Source organism: Homarus americanus, unplaced genomic scaffold (assembly GCF_018991925.1).
Source record: "Homarus americanus isolate GMGI-L3 unplaced genomic scaffold, GMGI_Hamer_2.0 scaffold25860, whole genome shotgun sequence".
Taxonomy (NCBI): Eukaryota; Metazoa; Arthropoda; class Malacostraca; order Decapoda; family Nephropidae; genus Homarus; species Homarus americanus.
Window position 1 is genome coordinate 2757036 of NW_024724693.1, and position 16942 is coordinate 2773977.

The following is a 16942-nucleotide window of genomic DNA, read 5'->3' on the forward strand; positions in this document are numbered from 1 at the left end:
CAACTTCTCGAACTGTTTTTCTGTTTACTTAAGAGCTGTGAATACATAGGCTGAGTACAGGACAACTATATGTTACACCAAAAACGAGACACTCAGAGTTAATTTATGTTCCGTGAAATTAATCTGCCAAATTTAACAATCAAAACTATCTAATAAGTTTTGAGGGACTTATATAATTTTGCACCGACCCTACTGGCGGATGCTGGTCAAGGGAGGCTGTCTATTGCCTAGCCGTATAGATTGGGGGTGGTAATGGACCTTATGAGATTTGGCAACTTTTGGGGGAACCATGTATGGTTGTTGTCGTTGTCTGGTGGGAGTCTTTGAAGGAGCTCTTGCTTTGATCGTTTTATCTTTTGCCAGACTCTGCTGGCCAGGGTGTGCAGCTGCTGGTTGATGGGTTTTATTCTCAGGTCTCTGTGTATCTCGGCTGTGGTTCTGGTGAAGGGGTATTGGTTAGTAATGGAAGGGCTTTCATCCTGCATAAAGGTATCACTGTGAACTTCGGAAGACTGGTTTGGATTTTCCATTGTTTTTCGTAATTATTTACTCTTTCTATTTCCCGTCTGGTGTTGTCGACCTGTAACGCTCGCGATTTTCCTCGATGTGTTGTTATTTGAGTAATGTCATCTGCATACATAATATCTTCGTTTCCTATTCTAGTATGGGCGGGGTGTCACTCATGAAGATGATATATAGGATGGGAGAGAGGACGCTGCCCTGAGGGACTACGCTTATGAGTGGGAAGGTCTCTCCTGTGTGTTGACCCTCCCTCAGTCTGGCATTTCCGCTGTCAAGAAAGTTGCAAAGAAACTTTTCAATGTTGGCGGGAAGTCCGAGTTGGAAGAAACAACCTCACCCTCCCTGTCCCTGAGGCCCCACTTCGCTATATACCCTCCCTCCCTCCCTCCCAATCCTCCCTCCACTGTAATCCTGTCATATCATCTCTGGTCTGACACACTTGACTAGGGATAGTGGTAACCTCGAAGCTTATGTAGATAGATAGATAGATAGACAGTAGGCAGCTATCAAACAGGGAGGTACTACCGCCTGGAAAGATATTGGAAGCATAATGTGTTGTCTAATGGTAAATCCTGCTGCCATATGTGACCAAGTCCCAGGTTGTTGATCTGACTTTCTGTCTCATTTACACACAATTGCAGGGTCTCAATTGTTTCTCTTACTATTGACAACACAACATACATACAGTATATTATTTCTCACTTATGATCCTTTATTATTATTATCATTATTATTATTATTATTATTATTATTATTATTATTATTATTATTATTATTATTATTATTATTATTATTATTATTATTATTATTATTATTATTATTATTATTATTATTATTACATTTTCGCCCCCAGGCCTTGGTGTGGGTCAGTGAACTGTGCCCGGGTGGGTATGTTAACACGGTCTAGTAGAGGATAAACACATATTTACCTCTAATACTTACAAAATGTACAGTATATTTTAATTTTCATATATATATAACAGATATTAAGTTTAGTCATGATTTTGATGTGTTGTTATATGCAAGGATGATTGTGCCTTGTTTTAATAGATGAAAAAATAACTTTCTCCAGTAGTAATAATAATAATAATAATAATAATAATAATAATAATAATAATGTAGGTACAATATTAACGAAGTGTAAATCTAGCGGATGTAGCAGAAGTTTTTCGTCTTGGCAACACTTACAGAAGGTAAACAAACCCGGCCTGTGTGTGTTGTGAGGCGTCTCGTTAAAGGTAATATGGATAATAATAATAAAAATAATGATATTTATTCGCTAAAACTTTTATACTGGTTTACAAATGCCTAGACATGTATATAAACTATTCAGGTATGCAGTGTAGCATGAATATAAACAGATAGGTATACGGTACACAGTGAGAGTATACAGTTTACTATGTTGCCTAGACAATGCTGATATACATCATTGGTAAACCGGTAGTTAATTTGGTAATTAGATATTGTTATATTAATTCAGTAAGCTATCACTTCAGGTTTTACCATACAGACAGTGTGGGTTTACTGACTGTGGGTATACAGACTGTGGGTATACAGACTGTGGGTATACAAGCTGAGGTTAGGGTCATCTCGTACCCAAGACAACTTATACCCAAGATAAATCGTACTCAAAAAGTTAACTCGTACCTAAGATAACTCGTACCTAAGATAACTCGTACACAACTCACGAGATAACTCGTACCCAAGGTTACTTGCACCTAATTCAAGAGATAATCCATACCTATGAGTATATTTACCATGCATAGGTAGCTGCTGTCACAGCGTTATTATAGCTTATTACCAACTATTCAGGGCCGGATTAAGGGAGGGGCCCCGGACCCCCCTCAGACAAGCGGGCCCCCAAATGAAATGAAAATAGAATTGAATTGGTGAAATTTCAATCATTCACGGGTCATTCTCTCGCTGTTATTAATATGTTTCTTGTAATGTTTAGACAATTCTAAGACTTTTTCTTCTATGATATTTCTGCCAGAAATTAAGGATAACCGAGATATTATTAGATTTGGTTAGTCACAAGTGTGGCCATTTGCTGTTTACGTCTCACAGAAGGTCTGACCACCCATCACACGGTGCTCTTTACCTCCGTGTTGGCTTTGAGCGTCTACAGCACACATGGGGGATGTTGTGGGAGTTTCTTATGGCTATAGTGATAGGAGACTTATAATTGGGCAAGAGTTTTTTCTTAGCCAATGAACAATACGTAGGTGAGTCGGAGGAGGAGATTTTATTTTCAGTGCCAGAATAACCAGATATGGTAGAATGGGTGGAAAGAGCTGTGCCGACATTGTGATAGAGATTACTTTCGTAAGATGCGGGGTTTCATCAGAAAAATAGTGGTAGGTTAGGTCAGGTCAGGTTTTGTTGGATTTTTATTTATGTGATTTACAAAAAACAAAAACATTTTTATTAAGAATGATGGGTAGGGGGGGGATCTCAGAAACTATTGATTTCCGGCAGAAATTAATATCAAATCCATTTGAAACTCATCAAATAACATTGGAAAAACATATTTTTAATATCCAAACAAAAACCGGTTAGTGAAAATTGAAAATTGAATTTAACACAGTTTGGCAGAGTTATATAAAATATGTAAATTTTTACTTTAGGACATGAGTCCTGAGGGGTTCACCAATATGTTTTTTCAGTGTATTTTGGAGTGTTTTAAACGAACCTGACCTTCAGTTTTGGCAGAAATTGCTAGTTTTTGCCCCTCCCCCCTCCCCCCCACAATAATGGGGGAGAGCCTGGGAAATTGGGGTTTTTGGGTGGGGGAGAAAACAAAAATGAGTCATCTAATCTAACCTAACTAACTTAACATCTAACTGGGGGCTACCTCACTGGACCCCCGGTAGGCCTAGCTTAAACTAACCTAAATGTTTCAGTTGATAAAAACTTTGGGGCGCGCCATATCCGAAAGCACAATACCTTAGTTAGAAGTGGAAGGTCCAGGGACATGTGAGAATTGGATACAATTATTGTCTCTCGTAAAACTTGGCAATAAACTTAAAATAATCGTAGGAGCACAATTGACAACCAACCTCCACCACAGCCATTATGACTGGTCAATGAAGTTACCCAGGCTGTTTCCTTTGAAAAAATCAAATGTAATTAGTAAAAAAAAAATTTGCGTGATGATATCGATACCTCATTGATCACGACTGAATGACGTGATGTGCGTGATGTGCAGGTAACATCTCCTCACAGAGACGAAGACTGGAACTACAGCTCCTCCTGACTTACGACCTACTCGACTTACGACCACCCGGACATACGACCACCTCAGTCGTACCAAAATGTTGTCAAATTACGTATTTTTGAGTCCCAACGTCAGTGATTGTGCTGTGTACTGACAAAATTTTCGTTTGTAATTCACTTTAAAATGGCTGGCAAGCTTAAAAGTGAGAGTTTTGTGGTGCTGTGAAGAAAAAGAGACACCTATTTTAGATTTTTTATGCATTATTTGAGCATTTTCGACTGACGACCATTTCAACTTACGACCTGGATTTAGGTCCCTAACCCCATCGTAAGTCGGGGAGGAGCTGATACTGAAAATAAATTCAATTCAATTGTATCGCTATTATCCATTTCCACTATGTATTTATGGGGTTTAAAATTCTCAGAATAGGGAGATCTGAATGTTTCAGTAGTTTATAACTTTTGTGGGCGCTATGTCCGAAAGTAAAATAATACTTAATATATTAACTTCATCTATAATTACACAAAAGATTCAGTAAATCTTGTAGGCAAGTGCAGTGAAATAGTGAAATATAATGCAGCACTTTAAAATGGTTACATCTTATTATCTAAGTATCTTAATTATTCCATCACACAAACATTGCATTTCAAGTACAGGGGTACATATTTCACACTGTGTAGTTTACAATAATTGTAATTCACACAGTTCAGGCTAATAGATTTGGCAGTTTCATTTTATAAACTGGGTGATGTAAGCATTTAAAATAGTCATTAGTCAACAAACTATATACATGGAGGAGTCTAGACATGCATGAAGACCTTGATTTTCCAGTTCCAGCTTTTTGTAAACAAATGTCAGTATTAAAACCAGTCTGGCGATTGTGATGCTTGTGTAAATTATACAAATCTGAGAATGATGGATTTTCAATGTTGACCTTAAATCATAGATGATTTTTTATTAATGATTGTCAATTAAAATTTTGATTCTGATTTATTGCAACTCATATTCGACAGATGGTAGTAAGAGCTTTACAGGAATTGGTGAATATTCACAAGACATAGATTGTTTGGGGATTTGGCAATTTTTGCTATGTGCTTTCATAGTTTTGTATTATTCCTGTTGTATTGTTCCCCTGTGTGGTTATCTGGTGCACATCTGCATCTAAAACTGTTAAATAGTGTTTTAGAATAGCAAACTTTGCTTGTGGTGGTGAATTGTTGTGTGATCTCATTCATTGTCATGCTGTCAGAAATTTGTTCATGCTTTATACAGTATTATAGTATTTTTTTTTATTATTGTACAATATACTGTACAGTACAGTACTGTATTTAGTTTATATTTAATGTTTTGTTAATTCTATTACCGGTATACAGTACTTTGTATGTACTTTTTCTGTGAGTTGGAACCAATTACCCAATATCCAATTGAAATAATACAGTAGATTCAGTTAACGAAATTTTCGGTTAACGAATGACTCTGCGAGGGGTGTGATTTCCGACCATGGCCAAGAGTGTTCACTCCTGCTAAAATCAGAGTTAGTTAAATGATTGTTGTGTACTTATCACTTTATAATTAATTTTTGAACATTCTCAAATAAAAAATTACAAATGGTTCTGCAATCTATTCTTTGTTATGGTAACCTAACCCCACCAGACAGCATTAGGGTGTTTTATCATAAGGTGAAATGATCTGGGGGAGTTAATCTTCAGGAGATATGTAGATATTAATGTGTCCAGGCATAAACTTGCTTGTATAATAATGTGTTCTTTTTGATGCTGCAGGTGTTGACCAGTGTTAATGCCAGGTGTTGTCCAGGATGGGTTTACTCACTGACCCTGGTATGGAGCGTAGCCAACTGCCAGCCTTGTTGGAGAAATATCACCGCCCCATTTGTGTGATCCTTTATGTTGTGGGCATTGTGTGGTTCATGGCATTAGCCCATAACTCCCTGAATCATGGTGAGTCATAATTTTTCTTTAATTTTGTTTCTTAAAATAATGCCTTTTGTGTTTGGTAAAATTAAATACTGTACTGTACTGTATTGTACTGTACTGTATTATATACTGTACTACTGTACTCTGAACTTTCAGTAACTTGATATTGTTGGGCCTTTGGGTCAGTCGAATAAGTCTGAAATATAGACGTACCACAATACACTGTAGTTACAGTATATAAAAATTACCTCATAATTTTGAGTTTGTGACAACTTGCCTGACCATTCGAGGAAATGTATCCCTTGAAAACCTTGTCCAATTTTATAGAAATTGTATACAGTACTGAGTCTCATCCTCATTAGTTAAAAATTGGTGGGTTTTATTTTTCTATACCTCATTAATCCTTTTATTTTCATCTCCACGCTGCTTAGTTCTTTGGAAGATATTTCCTGATCATTCAAGTTTCCATGTCTTGATTTCTAGGGACCTACTTTTCTGAGAATGCATTGCTGCCAGGACTAGTGCAGGGGGACTTCCATGGTGACTCTCAAGCGGTGCAGTACTTAGAGGTGAGTATCTGACTGTTGTAGATCCTGTGTTTTCAGTTGTTTAAGGTGAAATCACTCGAATTAAATATGTCCATGAGCTCTGAAATAATCCATTTTTAGGGCTTTCAGTACTAGGAAAGTGAAGCAGTTGCCAGTTATTAACATTATAAAATAGGAATGTGTGTAAAGATTTAAGAGTTGCCTGTAATTTATTCACAAGGACAGCTTTGGTAAGGTACAATATAGGCATAGGGAGCAGTAACAAGTACTGTGCAGTAAAAGGGAAGCTAAAAGATCAGGAATTGAAAGCAACAATTCTTAAAGGTAAAATGGATTTTGAGAATGTGAGGTAAATTATCATATACTGATACTAATTGTGATTTTGATAAGAGTTGGTGGCACAGCAGTAGCGCTCGTATCTCCCGTACTCCGGTTTCCTCCTGTACTAACACTTGATACACCAACTCCCCGAACAGCTCGTAAGCTGATCAGTGGCTAACCCCTTGTGTACGATGTCACCTCTTTGCTGAATAAAATCGTCTGGCATTAGCCAAATAAGAATTGAAAGTGGCACCCCTGTAGTGAAAGTGTTAACCCCCAAAAAATATTATTCACATTAAGGAATAAACAAACGTTTTTTTGTATTTTAGAGTTTGACTGAGGAGGCCGAGAAGCACGCGTCGGGTATGCCTTACCCCTGGCTGGCTGCTCAGTTCACCCAGCTGGGCCTGGACACATTCACCCATAACTTTACTCTTCACTACCCCATGGGGAAAGACAAGGTACTGTACAATGTATACAATTAACTGTATAGTACTGTAGTGTATTCACAATTACAGTATAACTGTACTGTATTTACAGTTAACTTTACTGTACAATATTTACAACTAACTACAGTACTGTTATGACACTTACTGTATAGTTAGTGGGATGTACAGTACAGTACAATAATTCCCAGGGCAGAATATTTACTTGGAGTTTTTGCCTAATAAAAAGAGGTTACCATTGATTTTTTCTAAACGGTTAGTTTCTTGTCTTTTTTATTTTGAAAAGGAATAGTGTATAGTAATTAATGGAAGATGTACTTTTATTGTTTTTCTGAGGAACATTGCAGGTAAATGAAGAATTAATGTAATTTTTTAAGAGGTATATTGTAATTCAGTAATATCTCCGTTACCCGGAATCCCTCAAACCCGGAAATCTCCGATAGCCGGAATTGAAATTTGCGCGGAAAATCATTCCCAAAGCCGTAATTATCAAAAAATTTCTGGCTTTAGGAAAAAAAATTCCAGAGTTGAAATTCAAGAGCATTTTCTGAAAAGTCTTGAATAAACACAAAAGCTATTTTGGGGGGACCTGACCTGACCCAGTGTCAGGTGGAGGTAGGGTGGCGGATTAGTGGTCTCATATTACTGACCTGATGGAATGTCAGGTCACCCTTTCTTGGGTGGGGGATCAGTGGATCTCATGACCTGAAGATGTCTTGAATAAACATGAAACCTAAAGTATTTTTAGGGAGATTGTGATAAGTATAAATATAAATGAACCCCTTCAACATTACATAACATTTTAAAATATGGAGTGAGAAAGGTGTGGGTGATTAGAGAGATGGAGTGGAAAGGAGTGGTAAGTGCACCAGTGTTGCCAAGCGATAAGCTCCTCAACAGCTGATCTTTAATTTGCCTCCATGCAGTCACACAACAAGACCCTCACTGTACGCTTGTTGTCTTAATTCCTGTGTGCGCGTGCATGCGTGCGCGTTAATTACCCTCGCCATCTCATTCCTACCTCTGTCTTCAGTTGCTGCGTGGGTATTGTCGGAGTAACACCCGCCTCTCGTGTGTGTCAGCGTGGGTATTATCGGAGTAACACTCGCCTCTCGTGTGTGTCAGCGTGGGTATTGTCGGAGTAACACCCGCCTCTCGTGTGTGTTAGTGTGGGTATTGTCGGAGTAACACCCTCCTGTCGTGTGTGTCATATATAAGCTCGTATGCCGTATAAGCAAAATCGCTATTTTTCAAATTGCTGGAGCTCACTCAAATATGCAAGAATCTTAAAAAAATTGCACGTGGGTATTTTTTATGTCAATATACAACACCAAAATTTTGAACAGCATTGTAGGACAAAGTTGGGGCAACTGTCACACCCTAACATCCACCTGCACTTACGACCGCCTCAGTTGTACCAAAATGTGGTCAAATTATGTATTTTTGAGTCCCAAAGTCAGTACATAGACAAAATTTTCATTTGTAATTCACTTTAAAATGGCTGGTAAGCTTAAAAGTGAGTGTTTTGTGGTGCTGAGAAGAAAAAGAGACCCAAATTTTTTATTTTCTATGTGTTATTTAAGCATTTCCGACTTACGACCATTTTGACTTACGACCTGGATGTCGGTCCCTAACCCCGTCGTAAGTCGGGGAGTACCTGTAGTTATGTATTACAGTCAATTGAGTGAAGTGTGTAACAGAGACGTGACCAATCACCCAAGTGACTTACAAGCCGATCAGTGGTGAAGATAAAAGAAACAGTTCTGTTTTCCCTCTTACCATATGGAGTTTTTGTTTTTAAATATATTTATTTAACCTAACTTTGAGATAAAGTATTCAGGATTATTTTGATAAAAAAATGGTGTGTCTAACAAAATTAAAACTGATTTTTCTGACTCCGTATCAATATGTCTTTCGTTTTTTTTTATAAAAGAATGGAATTCCCATCACTCTATCACATAGAAATATTTTGTTTAAGGATATCTTATTGGAAATGTTTCATGGAGAATTTATTAAGGATCATTATGGTATCAAATTCATCACCCTATCACAGTTTTCCATGCTTGAGTGAGGAAGGGGGAGAAAAGTGACTGTGCGACCCTCTCCCCCTCACTCCCCAAAAATGTTCATCTACCACACTCTTCAGCCACACCCCACCATCACAGCTCCAACACCACTTACATACCCCCAACAAGGGAATTAAGACAGCAGACATAAGGAGTGAGGGTCTTGTGTGACAGATTTATGTGTGTGTGAGACTGTGAGTTAAATATCAGCTGTTGAGGAGTGCTTGGCAACACTCATATCCACTTCATCTCTCTAATTACCCACACCTTTCTGCTTTCTCACTCCATATTTTAAAATGTTATGTAATGTTGAAGGGATACAACTTTGCTCATTTATACTTATACTCTTTTTTTTTTTACGGGGATTAGCCCACCCGTGCACAGGTCACTGACCCACATTGGGGCCTGGGGGGGGGCCAAAAATATAATAATAAATAATAATAATATCTATTATTATTATAATTACAACAATTAATAAAATTAATAGCAAATTAATACTAATAAACAAAAATAATAAATAAATAATAATAAAAATAACCATAAATAAATACAAAAACGAAAAAATAAATCAAGAGTGAGAAACGATATATGGTACATTATGTATGTTGTGTTGTCCAAGTAAGAGAAACAATTGAGACCCTGCAATTGTGTGTAAATGAGGCAGAAAGTCAGATCAGCAACCTGGGACTTGGTCAGAACTTTCGTGATGCCATGTGGCAGCAGGGTCTAGCATTAGAAAACACATTATGCTTCCTGTTTGGTAGCTGCTTACTACCTACTACTTATCACAATCTCTCAAAAAATACTTTAGGTATAGTGTTTATTCAAGACATCTTTGGGTCATGAGACCCACTAATTCCCCGGGTGAAAGGTGACCTGACATTCCATCAGTAGGTCCCACACGAGCTCCTCAGTGTATACACAACATTCATACTTCCCAAGCTCACCTATGCCTCCCCCACCTGGTCTTCCTCCCTAAATGCCACACAACGTAAACACCTAGAAAAAGTGCAAAAGAGGGCATGCAAGATTATTCTCTCCCCTTCCTACTCCACATATCAAGAAGCGCTCAACACACTGACCCTTTCGACTCTCACTGACCATCACCACGGCCTCATCTGCAAATTTGGTAAGAAGCTTCTACACCATCCCGACACCGGCCCCTACTACCACCTGAGATCCCCTGTCCGAGAATTGCTGTTCGACACCACAACCGCATCCAGCCCATACGTGCACGAACTGATCGCTATAAGAACAGCCCAGTCCCAACCATTGTAAAATTATCAATAACATGTAATAAATCAGTGTATTCACTCCCAGTAAACACTGCTCCCTACACTGTCACTATGTTGAAATGAACTGTAGTTTGAGCTGATCCCCATCTAAGTTACTATATGTCTTATTTGTGTCACTTATGTCACTTGTATATTATTTGTAATTCGTAACCCATTCCCCAAATATGTAACTGTATATTTTCAGCCTTCTGGCTGCCAAGCTCTTTCAATAAACCGTTAATTATTATTATTATTATTATAATATGAGACCACTAATCCTACACCCTACCTCCACCTGACATTGAGTCAGGTCAGGTACACAAGACCCACTAATCCCCCACAGCTCCATGGGAGTGGAAAGCCCCAGTCTTTGCTGTAACACACAGTTTCATTCACGCCCATATCATATAGATTTTTAATTTTCAAATATATTTATTTTACCAAACTTAATTAGAACTGCATTTACGAACTCCAGTAGTTTAAATTCGAGGAAAACATCCCCAGCACCCAGAAATATTCTGTGGTAGTGGGCTAGTGTCTGTGTGTGCAAGATGTCTAGTTTAGACACTCGGAAACTTTTCCCAGTAACCGGAAAATATTCCGGGGATAAGGAATTTTTCCGGGTTTGAGAAAGTCTTCTGGTAAGTCGGAAATCTCTCATCCCCGGAAGTGCTCTGCACCAATTGTTCCGGCTAACGGGGATATCACTGCGGAAGAAGTACTCAAGATGACTTTTACTGATGAGACTGCATGAGGAATAAAGTTTAGTAGTACAGTACAGTATTAAGAAACATTCAGAAGTTATGTAGCAGCTTTGATGTGTTTAGTTACACTAACTGTGAGTTGAGTATGTAAGGAATTTATCTCTATTTCTCCTCTATGTCATTATGGAGTTAGGTTGACAAACAGAGAAAATGAGATCAAAAGGGGATCTAAGTCGGAAAAAACATGATTTTTTGCCTTAATTCCTACGTTACTGAATCATCTTTTTTTATGTGATTCTGGTAAGTAGAAGTTATGAGTTACAGTATAAGATACATGGAGACACTGTAATATTTTAGTTTAATTTCTTACACAGATTTTTACTGGAAAGAATGTCTACGGCATCCTACGAGCGTCTCGAGGCAGCAGCACGGAGGCAGTAGTGGTGTCTGCTCCCTACCGTCCCCCATCGTCTCTCCTCCAGGGCACGGCACCGTCTATAGCTCTTATGCTCGCCATGGCTCATTTTTTCTCAAGTGCGTATATAGTGAGACCACGATCTAGTGGACTGTCCTCTCTCATAAGTAGTCTGTTAAATGGAGGTTTAACTGTACAATGATTTTCTATTTCTTGTATGACAGTTTATGTACAGGGGGTCCCTGGGTTATGAACGGGTTCTGTTCTTGAGGATGTTCCTAAGTCGGATTTGTAAGTAAGTTGGAACAAATGCTGTGTACATAACATATTGACAGAACAATGTTTAAAATCCCACTACGTATATCACAGCCTAAGTCCTTAGAATCATCTAAAATCACTTAATTTAAGAGAAAAGAAGAAGTAGAGTAACAGAATACAGTTAATGAAAGTAAAAAAAAGTCATCAGGTAAATAAGATACTGTACTGTAAATTTCAAGTTTAACCCCATTCGTGTTGGCAGGTATTTGTAAGTCGGGGACCCCCTGTACAGTAACATGGTGTAGCACTGAACGGCTGACACCTACATGTCCAGACCACCATAAGACTGGACTAGAGTTCTCCAGTAATTACTGGCATTCCTTGTTGTACAGAAGGACTACATTCCAAAAAAGTGCACATAACGTGAAAGTGCATAAAACAAATAAAAATAGGGAATCATTCCACAACTTATGCATTAATGCTCCCAATCCCATTTCCACCACCTTTTTATTCAATGCTCACACACAGTACAGATATATGTTACTAAACACCTTCACATTGTAGTGATAGTTAAAACTGGGGGCACCTGTGTCTTACCTGTTAGGCATTGAAGCTATTATTATCGACCTCAACATGTATGTGACAATCTGTTTTCTTTGGTAACAAATATCCGCAGAGTTTATAGAAAAGAATGAACAATATTCCAAGATGCCGGTTGTTCCTCAGTATAGAGGGTATCTGAGTTTTCAACACCCAAGATCCTAAAGCCCAAGAAGCATTAGACCCTTACCCTTCACACCAAGTTAGACTTAGTTAAGGTGAGGGAGAAAGCTGAGGCAGCCATCTTCAGGGGTTAACATAATAAATAATACTGTATATATATTGTACATTTATTTACATTTATTTCTTATGTTCCTTGTTATTTGTGGGTTATAATTGTTATGATTTTAGTAGGGTATAGTTTTAGTAGGGATGGTTTTAGTAGGGATGGTTTAAGTAGGGATGGTTTTAGTAGGGATGGTTTTAGTAGGGATGGTTTTAGTAGGGATGGTTTTAGTAGGGATGGTTTTAGTAGGGATGGTTTTAGTAGGGATGGTTTTAGTAGGGATTATTTTAGTAGGGTTGGTTTTAGTAGGGATGGTTTTAGTAGGGTTGGTTTTAGTAGGGATGGTTTTATTCATAATTTATTGCAAAATTATACAGTAACATGATTCTGAGTTATGAACAAATTGACTTATGAACTTGGGGACACAGTAGAGTATGGTATAGGAAAATTTAGTTTATTTGAAAGGGTGTATATTGGGCCAGTGGTGTTGTTGCATGATGACGTGAGGAAGCGGTTGGGTCAATCAGTACAACTCATGGGCCGTACGTCACAGCCACACCTCCCCTTCTCCCCCACAACTAGGAAACACCGAGCATCAGTTTAAAGTCTGTGATTCATGTTCTCTGTTAGTTCTGCAGACTTTGACAATTACAGTGCATTTGTTCATTTTCTTCTACAAACTCTGGAGCCACATGTATATACTAGAGACAGTGTGTGCTTGTACTGTAAATGCTTGAAATAGTGGTACAGTCACGTGCACTCATCTCACAAAATGCACCAGCCACTGTACTAGGTGTAAGTACATATAGTAAGACATACTTGTCTCAACATTATTCTGTGATTCATAGCTCAAGTGTACTGGGCGAAGGACTTGATCTTCCTGGTGACGGAACACGAACAATTGGGCGCCCAGGCGTGGCTACAAGCATACCATCGTACTCAGAGTGGAGCTGGAGTGCTCGACCACGGAGACCTTGAAGGCAGGGCTGGAGCCATACAGGTGAATGTCTCATACAGTATATGTTACAGTCACTGAGATACAAGACTAGTGTAGTATCTTACATGATTTAATGGGAGAATGAGAAGCCACATGCTTGTTCTTACTTAGGGCGTTTATTCTCTGTTGTTGTGTACAACGTGCCTAACACATTCGTGATTACACAGGCCTAAACACATTCTAACTTTGGTAAGAAGTAACATAATATATAATGTATATATAATCAATAAAGGCAGCATATAAACATACACATATATAACACTATTTCTCCCTTTCAAAAGAGAGCATGGCTGCTACAAATCCTAAATAAACAAAACTTACAGAATTACATATGGCAGGGAAGAAGAGAATAGAACACAAGAAATATAACTTCCTAACTAAACAGTTTTGAAAGGCCTGTTCACAATTCAGATAATTAGAGGTCTTTAATTACAGGTCTCCTAACCATGTTTGATCTTCTAGGACTATTCCCTCCATCAAGTTTTACAGGGGTTTCACATGCACTCTGTGTATTATCAGTGACAGATGTATCATCACTACAGTCAGTTGACACAGTGAGTGGATGCTGGGAAACATCATCTTTGACCTCATCATCATGATGATCATCTGAAACTGTGTCAAGTTTATCATCATGTCCTGGTGCTACATTCATCTCATCATGTGCCAGAATGATGTGATCCACATGAACATATCTCAAAGAGTTACCACATTTCACTAAATATGTCCTAGATCCACATACCTTGTCAATGACACCAGTTATCCACTTTGCATGTACAGTAGCATAACCTTTAGCCATGTTCCTAACTCTCACCCTATCATTTACCTTGAACGCTCTTTCACTGGAACTCTTATCATGATACATTTTTTGTTGAGCTTGTTTCCTCTCTACAACTTCAAACAGACTTGGCTTAACTAAACTTAAGCTTGTTCTCAATTGTCTCTTCATCATTAACTCTGCAGGAGTACATCCTGTCACACTATGTGGCGTGGTTCTGTATCTGAGTAAGAAATTTGCTAGTCTGTGTTTCGTTGATTTTCCTACAGTTCCTTGAATTACCTGCTTGGAAAGTGCTTCCTTTACAATTCTAACTGATCTCTCAGCTGCACCATTAGAGGCAGGATGATAGGGTGGGGTCAGTACATGCTTTACACCGTTGAATCTCATGAAGTTTTTAAACTCTGATGGTTGGAATGGAGGACCATTGTCAGATACTACCTCTTCTGGTATTCCATGCTCATCAAATACTAATCTTAACTCATCAATGGTGCTACCAGCATTAGTACTGTACATGTGCTTAACATCAATCCACTTTGAATGACTGTCAATTAATACAAGAAATTTGTCTGTTCCCTTATCACAGAAGTCAATGTGTACTCTTTGGAAGGGACGGGTAGGCCATTTCCAGGTTTTCGAAGGTGTGCTGGGTGGCATACTCCTAACATTCTGACAAACAGAGCACTCACGTACCATCATTTCTATTTCACCGTCCAGTTTAGGCCACCAAACAAAACTTCTGGCCAATGCTTTCATAGCACATATAACTGGATGTTCAAAATGCAGTTCATTCAAAATTTGCCCTCTAAAACACTGTGGAATTAACACTCTCATACCCCACAACACACATCCCTGTTCTACTGATAATTGACATCTCCTTAAATGATACGGTTGAAAGTCTATTGATGGACAAATCTCTGGCCATTCATTTAGTGTATCCTCCAGGACTCTTCCTAATACATACAACATCTTACCTAGTTTCATGAGCAATCATTCTGGAGGTGACTGGAAAATCTTCTGCTAACATGGTTACAGCATAAACCTTAGGCTCAACTCCTTCATTTGATCCACTACATGGCAACCTGGACAAAGCATCTGCATTGGAATGATCCTCTGAACGTCTGTACTGTATCTCATAGTCATATGCCGACAATATCACAGCCCATCTCTACATTCTTGCTGCAGCAAGTGTAGGAACAGGTGATTTAGGACCCAAAATTTGCCAAGAGAGGCTTGTGATCAGTTATTAAGACAAAATTCCTCCCATATAAATACTGGTGAAATTTCTTTACTCCAAATATGATAGACAAAGCCTCTTTCTCTATTTGTGCATAATTTTTCTCGCTTTGGGTAAGAGTTTCCAAGGCGTATGCAATGGGTCTTTCTTCACCGTTATCCATTATGTGACTTATGACACCACCTAATCCATAGCCTGATGCATCACAAGCAAGCTTTAGTGTTCTACTGGTATCATAGTGGACCAAAACATCAGTACTAAACAGCAGCTTTACAATCTTCAAATGACTTCTGAGTTGCACTGTTCCATTTCCATGGAATCCCTTTCTTTAACAGTTCATGCAGAGGGGCTAAAACTGATGAAAGTCCACTCATGAACCTTGAATAATACTGTATCATACCCAGGAAAGCTTTCAATTCACTGACATTTTTTGGCTCTTACTTTATCTTCTACAGGTCTCAACCCATCTGCATTCACTTTGTAGCCAAGATAAGTTACTTCTTTAGCTAAGAATAAACATTTGCACTTGTTGAGCCTGACATTGTGTGCCAACAATCTTTCGAATACTGTGGTTAGGGTTTTGACATGATTTTGGATGTCACTGTCAACAATAAGAACATCATCCTGAAAACATAACACATTGGGAAGCCCCACAAGAATTTTGTCTATGATGCACTGAAATAACTTTGGTGCACTTTTAACATCAAAAGGCAACCTTTTGAACTTATACAATCATTTATGAGTGTTGATGGTAAGGTATTGTTGATTTTCAGCATCAACACAGACCTGAGCATATGCTTGGGACAAGTCTAACTTAGTGAAAATGATTCCACCTGTTAGTGCAACAAACAAATCTTGAGATGTGGGTAAGGGATGTTGCTCGTCCTCAACAGCTTGATTAATGGTAACTTTATATTCTACACATAGTCTTAACAGATTTATCAGCTTTAGGTACAATTACTATAGGAGCAGCCCAATTGCTCTTGGCAGTTTTCACAATAATTCCCTCACTCACAAGTTTGTCTAATTCCTTCTCAGCCTCACCTTTCAATGCATAAGGAACAGGTCTGGACTTAGCATATATGGGTGTAACATCTTTGTCAATGGTGATATGAGCTTTATAACCCTTTATACCATCCTGCCCCTTAACAAATAAAATCTTGTATTTTTCAAGCAATTTCTCAAGACTTGGAACACTGTTACACATTCTAACACTAAATATCTCCTTCCAGTCCATCTCAAGTTCACACAACCAGTTCTTACCTAACAAAGTTGGTCTATTCACAAAACTAGCTATAATTAATGGCAACTTTAAATTCTGATTTTTGTACTTTACCTCACACTCTAATTTACCTTCTGTGTTCAAAATCTCTCCAGTATAAGTTTTCAACTTGACACCTGA

General features: G+C 38.3%; 1 protein-coding gene across 1 annotated transcript in view; it reads left to right on the plus strand.

The window, feature by feature from the left end:
• The first annotated feature begins 1699 nt into the window (after window positions 1-1699).
• Window positions 1700-16942, plus strand: part of LOC121864519 (glycosylphosphatidylinositol anchor attachment 1 protein-like) — a 35939-nt gene continuing 20696 nt past the window's right edge. Inside the window, exons 1-6 of the mRNA XM_042363590.1 lie at window positions 1700-1760; window positions 5521-5697; window positions 6157-6242; window positions 6872-7003; window positions 11407-11566; window positions 13380-13531. Coding sequence (XP_042219524.1) covers window positions 5556-5697; window positions 6157-6242; window positions 6872-7003; window positions 11407-11566; window positions 13380-13531 — 672 coding nt within the window. The 5' untranslated portion in view covers window positions 1700-1760; window positions 5521-5555. The remainder of the gene's footprint in view (window positions 1761-5520; window positions 5698-6156; window positions 6243-6871; window positions 7004-11406; window positions 11567-13379; window positions 13532-16942) is intronic.